The sequence below is a fragment of the Callorhinus ursinus genome, unplaced genomic scaffold (assembly GCF_003265705.2).
Source record: "Callorhinus ursinus isolate GAN/ISIS: 27379988/994484 unplaced genomic scaffold, GSC_fseal_2.0 scaffold3, whole genome shotgun sequence".
Taxonomy (NCBI): Eukaryota; Metazoa; Chordata; class Mammalia; order Carnivora; family Otariidae; genus Callorhinus; species Callorhinus ursinus.
In genome coordinates, this window is record NW_027397065.1 from 8,251,135 (window position 1) to 8,274,084 (window position 22,950).

The window sequence follows — 22,950 nt, forward strand, 5'->3', positions numbered from 1 at the left end:
CGTAGTATAATGTCCTCTAAGTTGATCCATGTTGTTGCAAATGGCAGGATTTCCATCTTCCATGTGGCTGCATAATATTCCATTGTGTTTATATATACCACATCTTCATCTATTCACTCATTGATGGACACTTAAGTTGTTTCCATATCTTGGCTATTGTGAATAATTCTGCAAATATGGTGTGGGATTGCCAGATTATATGGTAGTTTTGTTTTTAATTTTTGGAGGAACCTCCATATTGTTTTGCATAGTGACTGCCCCAGTTTGCCTTCCCACCCAGAGTGTACGAAAGTTCCCTTTTCTCCACATTCTCACCAATAATTATCTCTTGTCTTTTTGATAATAGTCATTCTGACAGGTGTGAGGTGATGTCTCATTCTGGTTTTGATTTGCATTTCCCTCATGATCAATGATGTTGAGGACTTTTCATGTATGTATTGGCCACTTGTATACATCTTCCTTGGAAAAATGTCTATTCAGTTCTTTGTACATTTTTAAATCAGATTATTTGTGGTGCTTTTTTTTTTGCTGCAAAGTTGTATGAGTTCTTTATGTATTTTGGACATTAACGCTTTATCAGATATGTCATTTGCAAATACTTTATTGATTCCATTGGTTGCCTTTTCATTTTGTTGATGTTTTCCTTTGCAGAAGCTTTTTAGTTTGATATAGTCCCACTTGTTTATTTTTGCCTTTTTTTAAAAGATTTTTATTTTTTTATTTGAGGGAGAGAGAGAATGAGAGAGAGAGAACATGAGAGAGGAGAGGGTCAGAGGGAGAAGCAGACACCCCGCTGAGCAGGAAGCCCGATGTGGGACTCGATCCCGGGACTCCAGGATCATGACCTGAGCTGAAGGCAGTTGCTTAACGAACCGAGCCACCCAGGCGTTCCAAAACTAATTTTGCTTTTGTTGCTTTTGCTTTTGGTGTCAAATCTGAAAAAAAAAATCATAGTCAAGACATGTTTATTTTTTAAATTTTAAATCTTTTTATTCTAGGTTTGCATTTTTATACTTGCTATATACTATTTAAGCACATATATTTATCAGATAATTTTAAAAAACTGCTTATGAGAGGTCATTACTTTGAGAGCATAACAATAGGAGATTTAATGGATATAATTTTTACAGGATGACATACCAGAGCTAGAAGAATATTTCCTTGTGAATTTAACTTATGTTGACCTTATCATGGCTCCTTTAACTTCATTTCCTCCTAGACTAGGTATGATATTTGTTTGTTTATTTTTGTTTATTCACTTCAAACAAAGTAAAGTTATTCATTTCTTAATCAAAAGTGATACTGTAATACTTGTTAATCTCACTATAGAAGAAAATCTGGTGAGCTTTTAGATTTATTTTAATTTAGAGACTGTCATCTATGGCAGTTTTATATATTGGAGATTGTAATCACATTTATGAGTTATTTATTGTATGATGCTTTTTAAATTTTACAGCTATTTATAACCAAATTTGTAATCTTCAAAATAGAATTAGTTCTTAGGGAGGCATTTTTCCTTTTAAAGTTTCATTTGCTGTTTTCATTAGATCTCTAAACTATCAGATGATTTTATTTTCCTTTAGGTTAAGCAGAACTTTTGTTTGTTTGTTGTGTTCTCTGCTTCTTTTTTGACCTTTACCTCTTTCTTTTCATGCTTTAGAAAAGACTCAGTTAATTCATTACAGACTGAAAGGTAAAACTTGAACCTCAGTATAAATTTATGTAGATTAAAAAGATGTATTCTTATTTTAAAATGCAAACTCTTTTTGCAGTTTAGACATTTAATATTGGGGATTTTATGTGAAATTTGTAGGTATGATAGCCCAGGAGGTGGTGGTGGTGAATAGCACTGTGGTAGCCTCTTCCCCATACCTTGGTTCGAAGGTGGTCTGGACAGGGCGGGAAATTAGTCTGGGTTAAAGGAGGAGAAGCATGGTCAAGAGGAGTGAGCTAAGGAATAGGGGTTCCTCATTCACTTTTGAGGCTCAGTTGGACAACTTTGAAAATAAAGGAAGGGAATAATCAATTTTTAACATATTATTATTATTTGAAAAGTTTCAATATTTTTGCAAAAAAAATACATGACTCCTGGGACTAGGCTGTTGATATCAGGCATTTATTACAAGATATTTATGCTAAGAAAGCTAACAGATACTTCATATTTCTTTAAACTCATATTAGAGGTAATTTAAATAGTTTAACTTTTGTTTAGTGCTTTCTAATGCCCTTGTTTCAGGTGCTTTATATGTTAGTACCATCATTCTTTCTACTTTCACATTTTACATATGAGGGAGCTGAGGCTTCGAGAAGCTTAATTATGTGCCCAGAGTCACACAGCTAGGAGATGCTGGAGCTGGGCTTGTGCTTTGTAGTCTCTAGTCTGATGGGCACAGATTTTGATTTGTATTCTTTTTTTTTTTTTTTTTGACAATGCTGTCTTCACTCAGAGAATTACACTCTCCCTATCCTTTCCCTGCCTAGGCAGCTGCCATAAGTATCCTAAGAGTAAGGTAGAGCATCTGGATTTTAAAAGGGAAAGGACAAAAATATTAAAAAACCAAACAGGAACAGGGTTGGTTAATATTTCAAGACTGAATAATGAATGTTGGTAGACAGAGTACAAGATAAAAAGGGATTAGAGAAATTTACTTCAGTCTGAACCTCTGTCCCCCTTAACCTTTTCCCCATCTTTCTCCCTCCTGTCTCAACTTGTATCCCTGTCTCTCCCTGCATCTCCTTCTTACACCTGTATTTTTCTCTGCAGCACTTTCTGCTTGTCTCTTCCCATTTCTTTCTCTTTTCTTCCTCTTTCTACTCCTTCCAGTGGTCTCTATTTTCCTTTCCTCTTTCTATTAAAATTATAGAAGTAAAACCATCATCTCAGGTGCTTATTTTATACTGTTCTCAGTTCATTAGATTTCTATAAGTCAGTACTCTTGTTAGCAAAAAGTTTCCTTAATCAAATATCATAAACATTTATATCTTTACTTTCTTAAACATCTTTTGAGTAATGTTGACAATATCTCTATATTAGAAATTATGTAACCTCTATGTCAAATAATTCTCTTCTTAATCATTTTTTTAATTTAAAAATATACTTCTGTGTTTTTTCAGATTCGGAGGGCTTGACTGCACAAATTATTATTGATGCCAATGATGGTGCTCGAGGCATAATTGAATGGCAACATAGCAGGTAAGACCAAGGCTGTGTGAGGGTCCTTTTCTGAGTTTCAGATTCTTTATCTACTGAATAAAAGCTTATAAGGAAAAGACTAATGTATTCTGTTTATTTTAGGTTCGAAGTCAATGAAACCAAAGGAAGTTTAACATTGGTAGCCCAGAGGAGCAAAAGGACCCTTGGCCGCGTTTCCTTGTTTGTGTATGCCCAGAATTTGGAAGCACAGCTGGGGCTGGATTACAGCTTCCCCCCAATGGTGAAATCCTTGAGAATTATAGTGATTTGGGTGTTGTATAAGTAAATTAATCTTAAAGTAATAAACTATTATATATTCCATAATAAATTAGGGCAGAAGACTTCCTCATTGTGGAACAGCTTCCTTCATTATTTTAGTAAAATATGTAAATTGAATTTTTAGTTCTAAAGATTATTCTATATTTTATTTTATTCATTCATTTTGTTTTAATATTTGATACTATTTTATTCACTACCTTATTGCAATACTTGATAATGGAGAACACAAGTTATTGTGTCAAAGAATTTTTGTCATTATATTTATATCAGAGCATTCCAGAGTGTTTCTTGAAAATTTTAAGTCTTTTAATTCTTTGTTTTAATTTACTGAAACATCATTAGTGTTTTCAAATGCTTTTTGTCTCTTGATGCCTTTTATTCCTTAGTCAAATGTTTACTTCTCTTCTTCATAGATTTTACTTTTTAAACTTAACGTTGTCAATTTAAATAAAAAGATCAAAAATAAGGGAAAAATCCTTTATTTTTATTAAAATAGCTTAATTTCACATTGCCAGCCATATTGTATTTCTTGCCAAATATTCTATAAAAACTCAACCGTGTATTTAAATATAATACTGTCTACTTTTACTTTCTTGACCAGATTCTTCATTTTGTTGATGGAGAAAGATATAAAAATATTGACATCATGATTCTTGATGATGACGTTTCAGAAGGAGATGAAACATTTCAGCTGATTTTAACAAATCCTTCTCCTGGACTCGAGCTGGGAGAAAAAACAACAGGTATTTGATAATTTCTTATATAGTTCACTCTCACTCATGCAGTTTTCCTGATATGGAGGCAGATGTAAAGGGATTAGAGAGTCTTGATGGTTTTCTGTGCTTAGAATTAAAAATATTTTAAGCTGGACATTTTAGAATTCCTGTGTCAGTATAACAGTGCTTCCAGTCTGTGGTTGTGTGTGTGTGTGTGTGTGTAAAACAAAAAAGTAGGTTGGTAGAAAGGATAATATTAAATCATTTCTGCAGCTATTATAGGTTTTATTTAATTTTTAAATGAATATCTTTCATTTGGAATTTGATTTCTGCTCTGGTTTCCTATTTAACAATAGAGGGATTGACAAGGCTTTAATGTCATCTCATTGCTGTAGTATTTCCACACAGAGTTGAAGTATATTGATACCTAAGACATTATGGGAGCCATAATTCTTTGGTTGGAACAGTTTGACGTTGTTATGAAAACTCATCCTAGTTTACTGCTTGTTAAATATCATACTGACTGCTTAGAGAAGGTTAAAAAAGAGAGGAGACTTCATGGAAATCCATAACTACAGGATTGGAAGGGCTCTTTAAAAGTCACTTAATTTAGTTCCTCTGGTGATACATAAATCAGGTGGATTTAGAAGACCAGGGGTTGACTGACTCTTCAACCTCTTATTTTAGCTAGTGGCTGATAGTTCTTTGGGATTCCCTTAATTTAATTAACCTTTGTATTCCTAAATTATTGGCCTTTATGTGAAAAAAATCTGCAATAGTGAAAAACTTTGTAGTTTATAGTAAAAAAAAAGAAACAATCTTGAATAACTCAAAAACTAGTTTTCATTTTTATTGCCATATTAATGAAACAAATTGATATTTCTAAGTCTTTAGAACCTTTCTTGAGTCTGTGGCCATTGTTTCAAATTCAAAGAGTATGTGCTTTGACAGTGGGTTTTAACTTTAAACTATGCCCCATTAATCAGCCTTCAGACTATCTCCAAACTTCCATAAAATTTCAATAAATATTCTTATATGTAAATCTTTGTATATGTTAGCGATCAAGATCATCTGTTGAGTAAGAGCTTATATTTTGAACTCTTACAATAGTTTAATAATTTTTTTTCTCTTGGTTTTCTAAGAAGATAGTCATGTTGTCTAGAAAATAGTGTTAGTTCTGACTCTTTCTTTTCATTGCTTTTGTACCTGTTACCTGGTTCATAGCTCCAGGACAATGCTGAATAGTAGCAGTAATGGTAGGCATTATTGTCTTGTTTCTGTTATTAGTGGTGACCCTTCTGATGTTTCAACATTGAGTTAGGTATTTGTTACTGGCTTCCGAGGTTGAGGAGCAAGCTGCCTTTTACTCCAAGATGACTGGTTATTTTTATATCATGAATAAATATGGAATTTTATTAAATGCCTTTTAGAATTTCCCTTGTTTTGAAGGTGGTCGAGAGAAGAGTTGGCCTAGTTTATAATGAAACATCTACTTTTAACTTATAACCCACTCTATTTTCATTTATTGCTTTAATATTTTTATTTCACCAGCCTTAATTACTATCCTTGCTAATGATGATGGCCCAGGAGTCTTATCATTTAACAACAGTGAGCACTTTTTCCTGAGAGAACCAACAGCTTTCTATGTCCAGGAGAGTGTTGCAGTATTATACATTGTTCGGGAGCCTGCACAAGGACTGTTTGGAACTGTGACAGTTCAGTTCATTGTGACAGAAATAAATTCCTCAATGGAGTCTAAAGATCTGACCCCTTCCAAAGGCTACATTGTTTTAGAAGAAGGTGTTCGCTTCAAGGTATAGTATGAGGCTTTAATGAGAATGAATAATGTTTATGAATAATTTTTCTTAGAGGAGCACCCTAGGTCCTAGAAAGAAAAAAATATGTACTCCCAGCTTAGATGACAAGATGATTAGATTACTGTGTGAAAGTGTTAACGGTGCTATCTAGTCTGCATAGAGCACTGCTAGAGAAATTTGCTCTGTTAATAAGGTAGTGGAATCTGCAAATAATAAGGAAAATGTACATAGTGCTGTCCTAAATGTTAACTATTTAGGTAGCATACTTCACTTTATATTATTCTTAAAACATAAACTAAAGGAAACTCCAAGCCATTTAATGTAGTCACCACCCTAGCCAGTCATTCTTTTGGCCACATTTTCAGTTAACAAAATATAATTGCTTACTTTAGCCTGCTTATGTGAGAGGCAAATATCCTAGGTGAATGGGAATAGCTTATTGGAGAAAAAATGCTGGATTTAGGTTTAATTATAAGTGATTTATACTTATAGAAGTTTACCTTCTGAAACTCCTTTTTTTGTATATTGGTAATTTTCCATTCCTGCAACTAAATCTTATTTTTTAAAACACAGTTGAAGTTTAAAGTAGCTAATTGCATTAGCTTAAGATATTTTCCAAGCCTGACATATAAAGTATAATAATTGTAAAGTAATATATTTAAAATTATTTCATCCAAAAACAGCCTACCCAGTAATTAACCTTCTTTGTGATCAGTTTGTATACACTTCAACACATTCTGAATTCATTTATTTTCATGTCCAATTTGTTCATGTTTTAGGAAATTTGAACCTTTGATTTAAGAATATTTACATCTTGATATAGATATAAAAGAATTCAAATTTAAAGTATTTGATGGGGGTGCCTGGGTGGCTCAGTTGGTAAGCATCTGCCTTCGGCTCAGGTTATGACCCCAGGGTCCTGGGATTGAGTCCCATGTCAGGCTCCCTGCTCAGCGGGGGGCCTGCTTCTCCCTCTCCCTCTGCCTGCCGCTCTGCTTACTTGTGCTCTCTCTATCTCTCTGTCAAATAAATAAATCTTAAAAAAAAAAATAAAGTGATGAATTTTCCACTGCTTTACATTCTCAGGCTTTTCCTTCTTTCTAAAAATGTTTTAAATTTTATTTATTTAATTTTTGTATATTTTAATTTTTATTATAATTTTATTATGCTTTCTTTCTTAAAAGACTTTTTTCACAGTGTGTTTAAAGATCTTCCTGTTCATTAGGCAAATTAAATATTAGAGCAAATTAGATTAAATAGATTTTTCTTTCATCTACATAACAGTCTTTTTCCCCATGTTTTTATTTTGAGATATAAATGGTAAATGCCAAAAATCTCAAATGCATGGGTCAATGACCTTAAAAAAATATATACCCTGATGTGACCACCACCACTCAGATTAGTATATTGAGCATTACCTCTCCCAGAAGTTTCCTTCTTGTCTCTTGCCCTTGCTAGAGGAAACTACTTTCTGGTTTCTGTCACTGAAGACTCATTTTGCTGATTCTTGAACTTCATATAAATAAAATCATATAGTGTGTACTCTTTTGTGTTTGGATTTTTTTGGTCACCATAATTTTTGAGATCTATTTGGTTGTACACATCAGTAGTTGGATCTTCTTTATTGCTGAGTAGCACTGCATTGAATAGACCACTATTTGTTTATCCATTTTTCTGTCAATAAACATGTGAGTTGTTTCTAATTTGTACTTACTATGGCTATAACTGCTTTTTTACAGTGAATCCTATACCAGAATGAGATTAATGCAGTTATGTAGCTAGTGCAGGATTAAGAGTTAGCAAAAATCAATACCTAAATTTGTTTTTTTAATCTTAATGTTATTTTTAAATGACATAAAATTTATTTTTAGACAGTGCAATATATCACGGTGTTGAAAATCTTAAAAGTGTTAACTTGAAACAGTTGTGACTATTACATATTATGGGGATCAGTATTAAAATAAAAAAGAAGTGATGTTTTCCAAAACATATTATTTTGCTGTCAAAAAAGGTTTAGCAGATCTCTTTGTATGTATGTTACAGAAATACTGTAGTCTAGTAACTTTATCTTTTGATTTTGTTTTCAGGCCCTACGCATCTCCGCCATATTGGACACCGAACCAGAGATGGATGAGCATTTTGTTTGTACCTTGTTTAATCCGACTGGAGGTGCTAGACTTGGGGCACATGTTCAAACCCTGATAACAGTTTTGCAAAATCAGGCCCCTCTGGGTTTATTCAGTATCTCTGCAGTTGCAAATAGGTACAGTTTATTCATAAGGAAATTGTCACTTCTGAAGCTAGATAGGAAATATCTTTTAACATAAAGAAAATGGAGAGGGAAATTGATCTCTGACTCTTTTAAAGAAGACTTTTAAAATGAGCTCTGGCAGATAGATCCAAGAGGCGTTATGCCCTCCTGTAACAAGGAGCATTAAAAACCTAATCATGTCCTGTATAATGGTATTATTAGAATTCTTATTTCTTCAGAATTCACACTTTCAGGTAAAGGCTTGCACAATTTTGTATTTTCAATAATAGTAAAAAGCAAGAAATAATATAAAAATTCTTAGCTGTTTAAACCAAATGAATGACTCTTCAAGCATATATTAGCATGATTGTAGTTTGAAAATTCCTCTGGAAGCGACCACATATTTGTTTTTTTATTTCTTAGAAATACTCCAGTAGATCTAGTTTTAGTAATAAGCTAAGAATTTCTGGATTCATTTTTTTCCTTGTGATATGTTTTTAGTTTATGAGAAGAAACTTAGGAGTGACAAAGCTTTATTTATTTTTTAGAATATATAGTATGATGTTACTGACTCTGAGTATGTTCTTAAGATCATAGTATAAGATTGTAGTGCTTTTTTAATCCTCATAAATGAATATTTTGAGCTGTAGAGTCTAATTTTCCAGTCATGTGATGTTTGTGGATGGATCTCACCTTGGCTTATGTAAGTTTAGAAGTATATTAAATATATGCTAGCAATGTGATATTTATATTTAATATGTAGAAATTATATTCTTTTTCTGCTTTCTGCAATCCATTTTTTTTAGAGCCACCTCTATAGACATTGAAGAAGCCAACAGGACTGTATATTTAAACGTGTCACGTGCTAATGGCATTGATTTAGCTGTGAGTGTGGAATGGGAGACAATATCTGAAACAGCCTTTGGCATGAGTACGTTTGGTTTCTTGCAAGAACAAAATTCTGTAACCAAGAAAGATTGCATGTATCAGATGTACATTCCCCCCCATCCCATGTATCTTATGGATCTGTTGAAAATGGAGAACAGATATCTAATTCTTTTATCGCAGCCACAAATATTTATTAAGAGCCTATCATGTGCCAGGCATGATATTGAACTTATGGTGTTTAGAATATAGGAGGAGACAGAAATAAACCAAATTAAGTTAAAACCAGTGTGTAGTTTAAAATTAGAAAAAATGTTTTAAAGGAGTAATTCTAAGTGTTATGAGAACATAAGTGACTGCCTCCTAGGAGTATCAGTGTTTGAACTAGGACTGAATGATGTATAGGGATTGATTCTACAAAGACCTGAGTTGTAGGGTCACTGGAGGGAAAGTGAGAAGCTATTCAGGCACACAAGTCTAGAGGCATGAAAGAGCCTATAAGTGAAGAACCGCCAAGTGGACATTAGAGTTAGAAATAAGGGGAAGTATTGAGGTTGGAGAGCTAGGTAAGACCCGATAGTTCGAGAGCTTGAAGAATATGTTATGCACGTTAGTCTTTATTCTAGGGTTAACGTGATTTAGGCCAGCAGGAGGGTTGCCGTGTATATTTGTGGGGTGGTAGGATCACATTTGTATTTCAGAGATACCATTCTTGGTACCATTCAAAGAATGAATTGGCACAGAAGAAAAGAGAGGATAAAGGGAGGCAAACAAAAGGTCAGCCCACATGCTAGCTAAGACTAGCATCTATTGACTGGGTATGAAGGAGATACCAGAGATGATTCCTAGATTTCCAGCTTCTATAGTTAGATGGAGAGTCATACTCTTCAATAAGAAAGGGAGTACTGAATGAGGACTAGGTATTACTTTGGTGAGGGAGAGTAAAATATGTGTGATTTAACACATTTTGAATTTGAGATACTTTTGAGAAGACGTTTCTCCAGACTCAAAGGAAAGTCTCTCTTGCAGAGATTTGGAAATCTTCAGCATGTATATTGTATTTAAAGTCATGGAAATTGATGTAAAAACCTGGAAAGAGGGACTGTAGGTAGAGAAGGGAAGAGGACCCAGACTGAGCTTAGTAGGCTCAGACTGAGTTACTAAAGAGAGGAGGATGTTACTAAAGAAGATGGAGTAGACCTGGCAAGAAACCCAGGGAATGTGGGACTGCAGGCAGCCACACAAGAGTGTTCAAAAAAGGAAGGAGTGGTAACTGTGTCAGTTGCTGGTGTAGAAGCCCCCAGTAAGATGACAACCAAAAATATATCCCTTGTAGTTAGCAATAGAGAAGGAATAAAATAGCAAGAGCTGTTTGTATAGAGGGATACTGAATAACATTTTGAATGGAGGTAAGGGAATGGAGCCCTCCAATGTATGCAACTTTTCAGGAGGTTTGACTGAGAAGGTAGGACCAAGCAAAGGTGGTGATGTGGTGTAGGATTCAAGGGGGTTTCTTTGTTCATTTGTTTAGTTGGGAGAGACCTAAGCATATTTACATGTTGATGGAAAAGACCTATTAAGTAGAGAGAGATCAAATAGTTAGAACAGAAAGGGATAGTTAATAGCGGTATGATTGTCTAAAAGGCAGGAGGAGGTGGAATCCAAAAAAGAAAGATTATGATTTCTACTTCAGAATTATCTCATTATTGTGTGGGATCTGCATGCATTTTTGGAAGTACTTGTAAGAGTATATGTTGGAGATTCTTAAATGTCAGCATTGTTTATTTTTCATTCACCATCTTCCTGAATTATGGTAGGGAAGCATCTGGCCAGATAGTCAGGACTTAATGTCAAACCTTCAGACTCAATGCAAAAACTGCGGTGTACCTTTAAAAGATGACAAGATAGGAATGAAAAATACGGTTTTCTAGGAAAGGAAATCACTAGTGGGTAGTACATATGAGGCATTGACATGATTGCTTGAACTGGTAATCTGAAAATAATCAGTAATTTATAAGGGGCCTAGATTTCAACCTTGACATTTGTTCTTGCTGTTCACACCATTAGCTAAAGTTTTAAAAGAACTTTCTTTGGGAAATTGCTATAATAAAACATAGAGCTTTTTAAAAATTATTCTTCATGAGATAGGGATTTTTTGTTTTTCTCTGTTTAAATGTAGTACAAAATTTTAGGACATGTACCTGTGATAGCATGTTGATTAAAAACTTGACAGCCATTTAAAACAGATGAGTCTGCTTTGGCATTCTTAAATATATAACATGTAAAGTGAGGAATCATTGGATGGGCATAGTTTCAAATTAATAGTGTAAGTTTTTAAAACCCCACATTTAGCATGTTTCTATAAAACTGTATATTATTTTAAACATTTCTCAATTATATTTTCATCTTTATGAAAGTTAATAAAAATTTTGAGCATATTTCCCTTTAAGATATACATTTAGTATTTTATTTTACCTATTTATTTATTTTTTTAAAGATTTTATTTATTTATTTGTCAGAAAGAGAGAGAGAAGAGAGAGAGAATGAGCAGGGGGAGGGAGAGGGAGAAGAAGGCTCCCTGCTGAGCAAGGAGCCCAATACTGGACTTTATCCCAGGACCCTGGGATCATGACCTGAGGTAAAGGCAGAGGCTTAACTGACTGAGCCACCCAGCCATCCCACATTTAGTATTTTAAATACACTTTGGAAAAATCTACATGGGTTCAGAGTAGAGTTTTAACAGTTTGTTAAAAAATTGTTACTTTTAGTTATTTTTGAGTTCTCTAGCTTATATTTTTCTCTGTCTGACAGACACGCACACATCATAGAAGGATCTTTATTTCTGGTAACAAACTCACTGGTCTTGCTGTTTAAGCAATAAACTCGGCATAGATAAAGTTTTGAAGGTTTTGTACATTAACAAATCATGATTTACGTATTTCAGGAGGAATGGATGCTGTGTTTTCCATAGTTCAGAGTTTTTTGGAGGCATCGGCTTCTGGTTGGTGTTTCTTTACTTTGGAAGATTCAATATATGGTGTAATGTTAAGAAAATTGTCTTCTACTATTTATCGATGGCAAGGGATTTTTATTCCACTTGAGGTAAACATCAGTCATTTTATAGTACATAAAATAAAATGTACACGTGAATTTTGGTTGTCTCATGAATTACTGTTATTTCTTATTTCCTAGGATTTAAATATAGAAAATCCTAAAACATGTGAGGCCTTTAATATTGGTCTTTCCCCTTACTTTGTGATTACTCATGAAGAAAGAAGTGGCAAAAAGCCTTCTGTTAACAGTGTGTATACATTCACATCTGGATTCAAATTATTCTTGGTAAAAAATATCTTCATTTTCTGTAGATTGCTTTATTTAAAGGAAAAATCAGATTTGTAAGATTGATCTAAATGGAAGATAATATATGTTCTATATTAATGTGAAAGTTTTTTTTTTTTTTTTGCAAGTTGATACACATTTTAGCAGAGTGTCTTAATCCAGGGATATTTTTGTTTGTCTTGAAATGATACGTAGGTATGCATACCTAGTGCTCAGAATGATTTTTTAAGTTTTGAACTTTAAATACTAACTCATACTATTACTGTATTCAGAGCCTTTCCTAGTAAAATTCTCCTTTAAATATTTATCCCCATGGTTTTGTCTTCCTTGCAGGTACAAACAGTCATTATTTCGGAAACTTCTCAAGTAAAATATTTTGGTTCAGACAATCAAGATTATTTAATTGTCGCAAGTCAAAGAGATGATTCTGAGTTAACTCAGGTTTGATTGTTTTAAAGTGAATTTTTAAAAAAATGCTATATTTGAAACTCATCAAAGATGTAGTCTGTAAGTTTAGTATTAAAAAAACTCCATAATTTGGTTGTGGTAAAGTAGCAAAGTAGAATGTAGATGTTAATTAGTCACAGTTAATTTTTAAACAGTAGAATTATAAATATTGTTTTCAAGAGCCAGAGCAAGTGTAGTAATAAGCATGAACATTTAATTAGAATTTAATGGCATTGAAAAATGTTATGGAGAAAAATCACATAACTGGATAGGTGGTATAACTAAAACTTCATGATTAACATTGCCAGATGGGCACTTAACATCACCCCAGAAATTCCACATTTCTCAAGTAAACGACATCTCACCATCCTAATAATGCTTATTTGATAGTTTTCTCACTCCTCAGACTCCTGTACCTGCTTCTCATCTCCTCAATTTTACTAATGACTTTGAAGACTAAGAAAGCTTCTTTCTGGAAGGAGTTTAGTCATCTTGCCAAGACCAAATTCAGAAACCTTCTTGCAACATAGTTAGTTTTATTCCTCCATCCTGTTATGGAGGAAGCTTTCCTTCTATAAAAGCCAGGCTCCTCTGGCCATCAGAAGGTTTAGTTACTCCCTCTGTGTGTGGCATCACTAACATCTCTATTGGATTATAATAGTCTGCATAAATGCGCATCTCCAAGCTTCAAAAGGAATTTCTCTCCTCATTTCACCCCCTTCTGCTTTGTTTTCTTCCTTTCCTCCCCTCTGTGGTAAGAAACCTTGAAGGAATTGTCTGCCTGCTTTGTCTTACCTCATGGTCACTGATGACAACTGGGTCACAAATTCACTGGATGTTTTTCTGTCTTTGTCTTAGGCTGCTTCCTGTTAGCATGTGACAGTCACCTCATCCTCAAATTTCAGCCACTTCTCTTCATTTCTATGATACCACATGTTCTCCTCCTGTCTCTGTGCCGCCCTTCCCAGTCTCCACTGCTGCTTCCTCTTCCCTTTTCTGAACTCAGATGTCTTGGAGTTGTCCAGGTTTAGTTTTAGTTCAAATTTCTTTCAGTCACTCCAGGTACTTCTATCAATCCTCTGTCTTTAGGTATCAGCTGTAGGCTGTCTTCCACTTTTCTTGGTAGCCTTTTCTCTCTTTCTAGACTTACATATCTAACTTCCTATTGGCATCTCCACATACATATGTTTTAAGTATCTAAAATTTAACATAGCCCAAACTGAACTTTGATTTTCTCTGTGAAACTTATTGTAGTGCTTGCTTTCATCTCAGGAAATGGCAGCCTCATAAATGCAATTGCACAAGACAAAATGCTGGCACACATCTCTCTTGATTATTCATTTTTATTCATTCACATCTAATTTATTACTGTTTTTGATTATATCTCCCAGTAATGTTTTGAAGACAGAGATTTCTTTCCACCTCTCTTTCTCTCTCCGTAGTCCAGCTTCCATCATTTCTTGCCCACACTGTTGGAGTTGCTGCCTAGCTGGTCTCTGAACTTCTTCCCTGACTCCTCACATCCATTCTCCATCAAGGAGCTGGAGTAGTCTTTTAAAAATTAATTATTTCATGTTATTCCTCATTTAAAAACTATTCAATGATTTCCAATTATACATAGAATAAATTCTAAGTTATTTAACATGGACTATAAATAGCATAACCTTTGTTCTTTATCTACCCAGCACAGGATTGGATTGTCTGTTGTCCTGAGGTAATTGTCAGTATTGTCCCTTTTGCTCTGTAAAGGATCCCCATGATACATTATATGGTCATCCTGACAAAAGATATCTCATGACCTTACCTCTCCAGTCTTACTGTCTCCATTCCCTCAGGACAATCAACTTCCTTCTAGTTGGACCGGTCTTCATTCAGCTTATGACAAACATTTTCTGCCTTAGAAACTTTGTCATGTCATTCTTTGTAACTTTATTTCCCTAGTAACACCCATAATTCTTTATCATATCCCAATTGTTATTTTCAACATTTGTCACAATTGAATAATCATACATTTATTTAATCATTGATGTATTTATCATTGGCCTTTTTTTTATTTTTTATTGTTATGTTAATCACCATACATTACATCATTAGTTCTTGATGTAGTGTTCCATGATTCATTGTTTGTGTATCATTGGCCTTTTCCTATCAGTTAGTAAGACCCATAAGGGGAGAGGCCACTCTGTCCATAACTCTTAGCATAATGCCAGGCTCACATAGTTTCCCAATTGTTGACTGAATAAATATAATTCTTCGTGCAATTGACCAGATTGTGTAAGAAACCAGTGGATTCAGGATTTTCTTTTAATTTTAAATATATGAGCACTCACCTTAAAACCTTGTGTACATTGCCACCTTCAGGACCAAAGAGTTTTGGTGTTTCTTTTTATATTCTATTGCTTAAACAGTAGGTAAGGAATATTATAGCATCAGAAAATTTCTTATCCAGATCTGAATTTTTCATATTTAATATGACTTTTCTCCTATTTTTGGTTTCCCCTTTCTCTTGCTGTGACCAACTCTTACCCAGATGCATATTTGAAATTGATTTATTTTCACATAACTTCTTTTTCACTTATTTCTCTGTGTGTGCTTATACACACACAAACACACACAGTTAAAAAAAAGAGAGCAGTGAAAGAGTATCAGTCCTGATATTTTCTCATTTATGAAAGTATCCTCCTAACTAAATAAAGGGGGGAGCTAGGAGACTGAATATATGATATTGCTTAAATTCACACAAATGCTAAATTCCTAGTCATGAAGGGTTTTGTATTTGAACATTTCCCACAGGTCTTCAGATGGAGCGGAGGAAGCTTCACATTACATCAGACACTCCCTGTCCGAGGTGTGCAGAGCATAGCCTTGTTCACCAGAGGAGGCTCTGTGTTCTTAGCCATTTCCCAGATTAATGCCAGGCCAAATTCCCTTTTACTCAGATGGTCTGGCAGTGAGTTTATTAACTTTCAAGAAGTGCCAATCAATGGGACAACACAAGTTGAAGCCTTGACTTCAGGCGATGATATTTATTTAATTTTTGCCAAAACTGTCTTTCTAGGTGAGAAGATAATAGTGTTTGTAATACATACGTAGTTGTCAAAATTATCTAGCATTCATGTAATATGTTCTGTATGAAAATATGTAGCTCTTGGAATAATTTTTTGCTAATCCACTTCTTGATGGATGGTGTATCGACTGTCAGCTGCAAGTGGATTTTGGGAAAAAAAGACCATATTTTAAGCGATATGTGTATAATCTGTAGATTATGAGCTACTGCTTTAAAGTTATATTAAAATAAAATTGGGGATGGGCATGTAAAGTGGAAAGATCTATGAAAAGATATAAGATCTTATTTCCAAAGTGCAGTGATGTTTTATATGACTGTACTTGAGGAGCCATGGGTAATTTATAGCAGTAATAATTAGTGCTCAGCAACTTTTGATAAGACTGTTTGAAAATATTCTCTGAATATAAATATGTTCTCTTCTGCTTAGTGGAACTTTCATGGGTAAAATTTCAACATTCCTAAAAAACAGAAAATGTGTCACTGTTCTTTCTTTAATATCAGATCATGATTAATCAGTGGACAGCCATTTGTGTAATTCATGTGGTAAATGTAAAAAGACTTTTGAAGTGTTTCCTATTAGGCTGTATTTTTGTTTAACTAAACTAATTTGGAGGAATAGCCACTAAATTTGTTTTTTAAATTAAATTTGATATTTTTATTATTTTTTTACTGTGTAATTTTGTCATTTTTTTCCTGTAACTTTTGCCTTCAGATTTGACTTTTATTCCATTATTGTAGGAAATGAGAATTCAATTGATATTTTCATCTGGGAGACAGGACAGCCCTCTTTCAGATATTTTCAGTCCCTGGATTTTGCTACTGTTAATAGGATCTACTCCTTTACACCAGCTTCAGGAATAGGTAAGGGTTTTTAAACTGCTAACTAATCTGAAATGCAGTGTGGAAAGCTAAAATAATTTTAATTGTATTGAGTTAGAGATAGTATCACATTCCCAGACACTAGGTATTTTAATAAGGATGTAAAAATCAAGATCTTAACAGAAATATTTCTGGAAATCCTAGAAATTCAAAAGGACTACTACTTTTAAAATGGGCATTGTGCTTGAGAAGAATCAGAATTACTGAAATATGGCAGAAAATATTAGTTAAGGATATAGTAAGATGATATATTCTGTCTAGAGAAAAATGAAGAGTGGCATTACATATGTTTCAAATATGAAAATATAAGAGGATAGCAGGTATCTGCATTGAAGTATTTTTTTAAAAGTCAGAAAATGATTGTAGGTCTCTGCAGTCCTTGTTCACTCTCCCATCCTTCTTCCAGTCTGATCCTTTCTTGGTTTTCTGTTCTTTAATCCACATGTTTTTAATCGGAAACATAAGCAATAATTTTATTCGGAGTGATTTCCAAAACAGAGTCTGTTAGTGAGAAACCAAGGGCTGAATTTGTTGGGAGGCCACAGGACCATTTCAGAGTTGGTGAAGAATCAGGTGGATGGGCCCATGGTAACAAGGCTCAGAAGGCAACAGTAGTTGGCGTGGTAAGCCTGTGGGGCTGCCTTCCAGAGCAGGGGTGAGGAATGCAGGGGGCATCCTCAGTGAGTCAGCATGTTTCCTGTTGAGGTGCCCGGACGAACTCAGCAGCCAAACCAAGTGACTCAGCCCGTGAGTCCGGATGAATCAAAGTCCCGCTTTTAAACTGAGACATAGCAATTTTGTATGAATTAAACAGCACCATTTATTGATTAGACATTATATGTAAGTCATTGTTTAAAGTTGTGAAGAATTCCTTGCCTTCAGAAGTTTAATGTCTGGTTGGAGAAGCAAGAAAAATATTAAGACAATAATCCAAGATAGAATTCCAGTCCCATTTGCTCTGTGAATGGTAGAATTGAAGGGGTAAGAGGTCTCAGAGGGGAGCTTGAACTAGGCCTGGATAGGCTGGTAGGAAATGTTGTGGGTAGAGGGAAAGGGGTGAGCAAGAGAGAAAGGTAGAAGTATATATGGCGTTGCGGGCACAATGAGCAGACTAGAGTGCTGGGGATAGAGGATTTGACTCAGAATGTACTGGTGGTAAGGTTGGAAACATACGCTATCGTCTATACAAGAAGGTCTGGCCTGTCAGGCTCAGGATTTGATCTGTGTTTGGATGGTTCAGTGGTTCCCAAATATTTTTGTCTTAGGAACTTTTCACCCTCTTAAAAATTTAAAGATTTCATGTGGATTCTATCTACTGATATTTATTGTATTAGAAATTAAAGAGGAGAAATTTTAAAGATACTTATTAATTCAGTTGAGAATGATAGCTGTGAACTCATTACATGTGAATGAAAACAGCATGTTTTATCTGGATTCTCATGTCTGAGTCTGTATTCTACTTACTATAATATTATCGGTCATATGCCTCTAGAAAATCCCACATATGCTCATGAAAGAATGAGAATATTGTAGACAAATGACATCTTAGTATTACTACAAAAATAGTTTTGACTTCACAGATGCTCCTGAAGTGTCTCAATGACCATGATGGGTTCAGGCACTACGCTCTGAGCATTATTGGGGTAGAGAAATCCCTGAAGGCATTTCAAAGGCAAGTGATGATCAAAGGCATGTTTTATAACTCCACCTAGCTTTGGTGTGCAGAATATGCTGGATGCAATAGTTTGCAACTGCCCGGGCAAGAGTTGATATAGAAGCCTCTGTGGGTGGTTAGAGATGTGGCACTTGAAGAAATCAGTTAGAGATTTAGATTTTGGAGACATCGATACGTTCGGGTAGTTGGACTCATAAAAGCTAATATCTATAAAGTAAATGATATTGAAAAGAATAGAGGATTTAGCACAAATTCACGAGTCTGCTCTTGTTGTTTTTCTCCTAGGTGCCTGGCTGTAGCTTTCTGTATCAGGCACTGTAATCCTTAGACACTGTCTCCTGCAGTCGCCTGTACTGCTAACCAGGACTCAGATCTTATTTATCTCTCACCTCTTATGGGTTATCTATCTCACTGTGCTTTCTTTCCATATGCCCTACCCCTCCTCAGCCCTGTGTCCACACCATGTTCTCCCGGACTTTGGTGTCCATGCATCTGGACTGTTACATCATTGTCTGCCCTCCACTCCAGGTTCACTCTGCTGTCAGAGTCCTGTGTCTGCCTCTCTTCTGAACATCCTCTCCGTAAATAACTTCTCTTTATTTGTCAGACTCTGACAGGCCGTGAATTTGTGTTGTTATCCTGTGAAATACAGCTCTGGGGCTTTCTTAACATTTACTCAACAATTGATTTACTACAATAAATTATGTTATCTTTCATCATGTATTTGTTTAGTTTGTGTCTACTTGTTCTTTAATTCTGTGGCTTTATTATTTCTGCTTTTCTTGTACCTCAAGTTTTCAAGTGGACTAACTGTATCTACTTGAGTCACTTATTATAATTCAAAATAGTTTCCTAATGAATGTTTTTAAGGATGACAAGTGCTGCCTGAATGGGCTGTTAATTGAAGTTATAGAATTCCCTTTAAAGATTTTTAAAGAAATAGAATAGGCACACTTTCTAAAAGAATTTATGAAAAATTCTGCCAGAGGCTTGTTAAGGGACCCATTGTGAGGTCTTTTTATTTCTTTTGTTTCTGTGACTTGAGGTTGTAGAAGTATGAAAAGATTATAAGTAATTATTTAGAATGGCTTATTATAGATCCCCTGAAAGCTGAAATTATGCATTAAATAATATTCAAGGACTTTCTTATTTTGAATATGTCAAATATTAGATTGGAGCCATGACTGTGAGGATTACATATTTATTCTGCTTAATGACTTGACAGAGATTATTGGGTAGAAACTGAATTCTTTAAATGGAAAAGGAAGAATGAATATGACAAAGGCTGCAAGGACATACAAACTTATCTTTCCCTTCTTCCTTCTCTCCTTCGTCATTTAATAGATTTTTGAAATGCCACCTATGTACCAGGCATAGTGGTAGGCCCTGAGGAAACAAGGGTAAACAAAATCTTTTATAGCCCCTGCTCTGAAGAAGTTTTAACTTCTTAATGCAATAGGGAAGGGAGACACGATGTATAATAACACAAATAAGCTTCTAACTACAAACAGATAACTGCTATCAGAGGATAAAGTGCTCTACTACCACAAAATGGAGAAAACTTGACCAGGTCTAAGGGATGCTTAGAAAGCTTCTGTAAGGAAGAGCCATTAATAAATCTGCTGGAAAGACACTCACCTCTACCCTTCTCCTTCTTTTCCCAACACTCTCCTCTTCACCAAAACGATCACCTTTGAAATCATCATCTGTGGAAATCATTTGGATGAATTCATCACTCTCTCCATCCCTGTGTAGTCACCATAAGAAGCCCAGGCCCCCTTGGGAGAAAGTGACTCATCCCATCTGGTCTGTGCATGCTCTGGACCATATGAGCCCTAATTTCCAGACTAGGGACTCAACTCTTTCCTCCCCCAACTCCCCAAACCCTTCCACAGTGTTCCCCAGAACAGTTACGCTCTGGAACTTTTCTCCTCAGAATGTCCCTCATGTCCTTGAACTGGAATCCCGCCCTGTCCTGAGGACGCTGCTTCCCACGCAGCCCTCTCTGGCTGTCCTATGTGTTACTGGTTTCTTCCCCCAGATATCTTAAGTCCTAGGAATGCTCACTCTCGCACTCCGTCCTGGGACTTCTCTGTGTTCACTGACTCCTTAAATAATCTCAGCCAGTTGCCTTCCTTTGGGATACTTTCGTTTGTTTTTAGTTTTACTAACTGGAAGGGAATTCTGTAATCAGTACCAGTTAAAATTCTGTTCCCCAGAGTAGAGACATAAGGGTTTTTTATCCTTATAAACTCCTGACCCAGTTCTTTGAACAGTACAAATGGCTATTTTCTGAGAAAACGCTCTCTGCATACAAAAATGCAGATTTGAGCCCCGTACATTTCCTACTCTGAATGTCTCATTATCTATTTGCTGCCTTCTCATACTTATTAGATTGGGAGGAAGTGAATAGGGTATACCTCCGAGGATTAAGATACATAATCAGTGATGCTCAGAACACTTTATGATTTTGGTTGAGCCTGTAGATTGATTGATTGATTGAGACTGTAGAATCATTTAAACTTAGGAGATGTTGAGATCCCTCTGAAGAATTTGCTCTTTACTGAATATCTTCAGCTTTACAGAGCTGTATGAAAAATATATGATCATTTTTAAAAAGCAAGTTCATTAATAACATTTTTCTTAATTTTTACCTTTTATGCAACATTTACTAACCTGCAATAGTACTTAAATAATTACCATAAATAAACATAATGAGTAATTCTTGGTATTTAACCTATGTAACCTTATAGGCTAAAATTTTCATGGTTTCTAGTTCTATGTGCTGTTTTAATAACCAAATCCATCTTGGTTGATATCTTTATGTTCTGATATGTTTCTTCAGGTACTGGAATTTGTGCATGTTTCTGGTTGGTTTCTCATGCTTCTCCTTAGTTTTAAGTCTGAAGTTTACTTAGTGGCATGTACAATGTAGTAAGCTCCCTGACTCCAAATTTCCCCTTCTATACAATGTACTAAGCTCCTTTCCCCTCCATATTCACTAATATTTGCCGTTGCGTTGAATCATTAAGAGCACGTTTTCCTACCAAAATTTCAAAAAGCGTTGGCAGCATATACTCTGAGATCATAAATTTGTTCAGATACTTTGGTCTAATTACCACCTTTAAGAATTTATAAAGTGAAGGGGCACCTGGGTGGCTCAGTCAGTTAAGCGTCTGACTCTTGATCTCAGCTCAGGTCTTGATCTCAGGGTTGTGAGTTCAAGCGCCACATTGGGCTCCATGCTAGGTGTGGAGCCTACTTAAAAAAAAAAAAAAGGAATTTATCAAGTGAAAAGAATTAATAACTGTCTCTAGTTAATATTGAAAAATAAAAAAATAAACAGTGTAGAGAAATTAAGTATATTTTAAAGATCAACTCTATGGATTATGCATTAAAATCATAAATTTGAATGCTTTGTAGCAACACCTAGGAAGTGCCATATAAATATAGGATTAAGCGTTTCAATTAAGAATTTTTTTGTATTTAGTCTGTTTATAATTATGCTCATCATGAATTCTTATGGATGGTGACTGGAATGGAAAATAAAAAAATGAAACATTTAGTTGTGGGATTATGCATATTTTTCACTTTTAAAAATATCCTACCATGCTATCCAACAAATAAATACCGAGATGAATAAAAGAGTCCACAATCCATTTGGGCTTTACTATCCAGTGGTTTCTTATTTATTAAGTGGATTGTGGGTTTACTGTTAGGCTGGTTTGGTGACTCCAGAGCATTTAAAAAATTACTATTTACATTCAGTTATTTTAAATAATATTTTGATTTTCAGAAATCAGGTCATATTTAGTTAATCCAGAAATCAAAATGGAACTTTGAGTGTAGAAAAGTTTTGCTTTGGTACCCTGATGGGGAGGGTGTGCGGTGACATTCACGTTTCACTCCAGTTGCCTTTTCTTTCCTTCCCACAGTCCACATCCTTTTTATTGGGCAAGCTACATCTGCTCTTTACTGCTGGAATTCAGAGCTGAATCAATTCTCTTTTATTCTGGAAGCCCCTTCTGCTCATGATGCAGCTTCTGTTACAGTAAAGTCCTTTAATTCAAGCAAGAGTTTAATTGCTCTAATGGGAGCTGTCCACTCACACATATATGAGCTGGCCTTCATCTCGAGTCAGTCTGACTTTATTCCTAGGTAGGTTCAGCATTTTATGCAAAATCTCTTTATGCTCACCATAGTTTTATATGGCACCTAATTTCTAAGTGTTTATTTAATGATTGGAAATATACAAAATATAAGAGTAATTTATAATCTAGAAATTTGGTTATATTCCATAGTTCTTATATCTATTTTATGAAGTTAATCAGTATTATGAACATTTTATATTATAATTTTATTTATGAAATATGATTTTTCCAAATGTTTAATATTAATCAGT

At 34.8% G+C, this 22,950-nt stretch overlaps 1 protein-coding gene and 1 long non-coding RNA gene across 3 annotated transcripts in view; one reads left to right on the forward strand and one right to left on the reverse strand.

The window, feature by feature from the left end:
- Window positions 1–22,950, forward strand: part of ADGRV1 (adhesion G protein-coupled receptor V1) — a 524,455-nt gene that overhangs the window by 126,103 nt on the left and 375,402 nt on the right. For both annotated transcript variants that reach the window (XM_073887989.1, XM_073887998.1), the window contains 13 exons: window positions 1,131–1,224; window positions 3,115–3,193; window positions 3,296–3,434; window positions 4,074–4,215; window positions 5,740–6,002; window positions 8,093–8,268; window positions 9,063–9,187; window positions 12,086–12,243; window positions 12,334–12,480; window positions 12,814–12,921; window positions 15,721–15,985; window positions 16,733–16,855; window positions 22,484–22,706. In XM_073887989.1, coding sequence (XP_073744090.1) covers window positions 1,131–1,224; window positions 3,115–3,193; window positions 3,296–3,434; window positions 4,074–4,215; window positions 5,740–6,002; window positions 8,093–8,268; window positions 9,063–9,187; window positions 12,086–12,243; window positions 12,334–12,480; window positions 12,814–12,921; window positions 15,721–15,985; window positions 16,733–16,855; window positions 22,484–22,706 — 2,042 coding nt within the window. The remainder of the gene's footprint in view (window positions 1–1,130; window positions 1,225–3,114; window positions 3,194–3,295; window positions 3,435–4,073; window positions 4,216–5,739; window positions 6,003–8,092; window positions 8,269–9,062; window positions 9,188–12,085; window positions 12,244–12,333; window positions 12,481–12,813; window positions 12,922–15,720; window positions 15,986–16,732; window positions 16,856–22,483; window positions 22,707–22,950) is intronic.
- Window positions 14,291–20,690, reverse strand: LOC141371682 (uncharacterized). Its single transcript, XR_012376813.1, has 3 exons — window positions 20,616–20,690; window positions 20,187–20,254; window positions 14,291–14,478 (listed from the first exon to the last, which is right to left on the reverse strand). It is a non-coding gene; the product is annotated as an uncharacterized lncRNA (long non-coding RNA).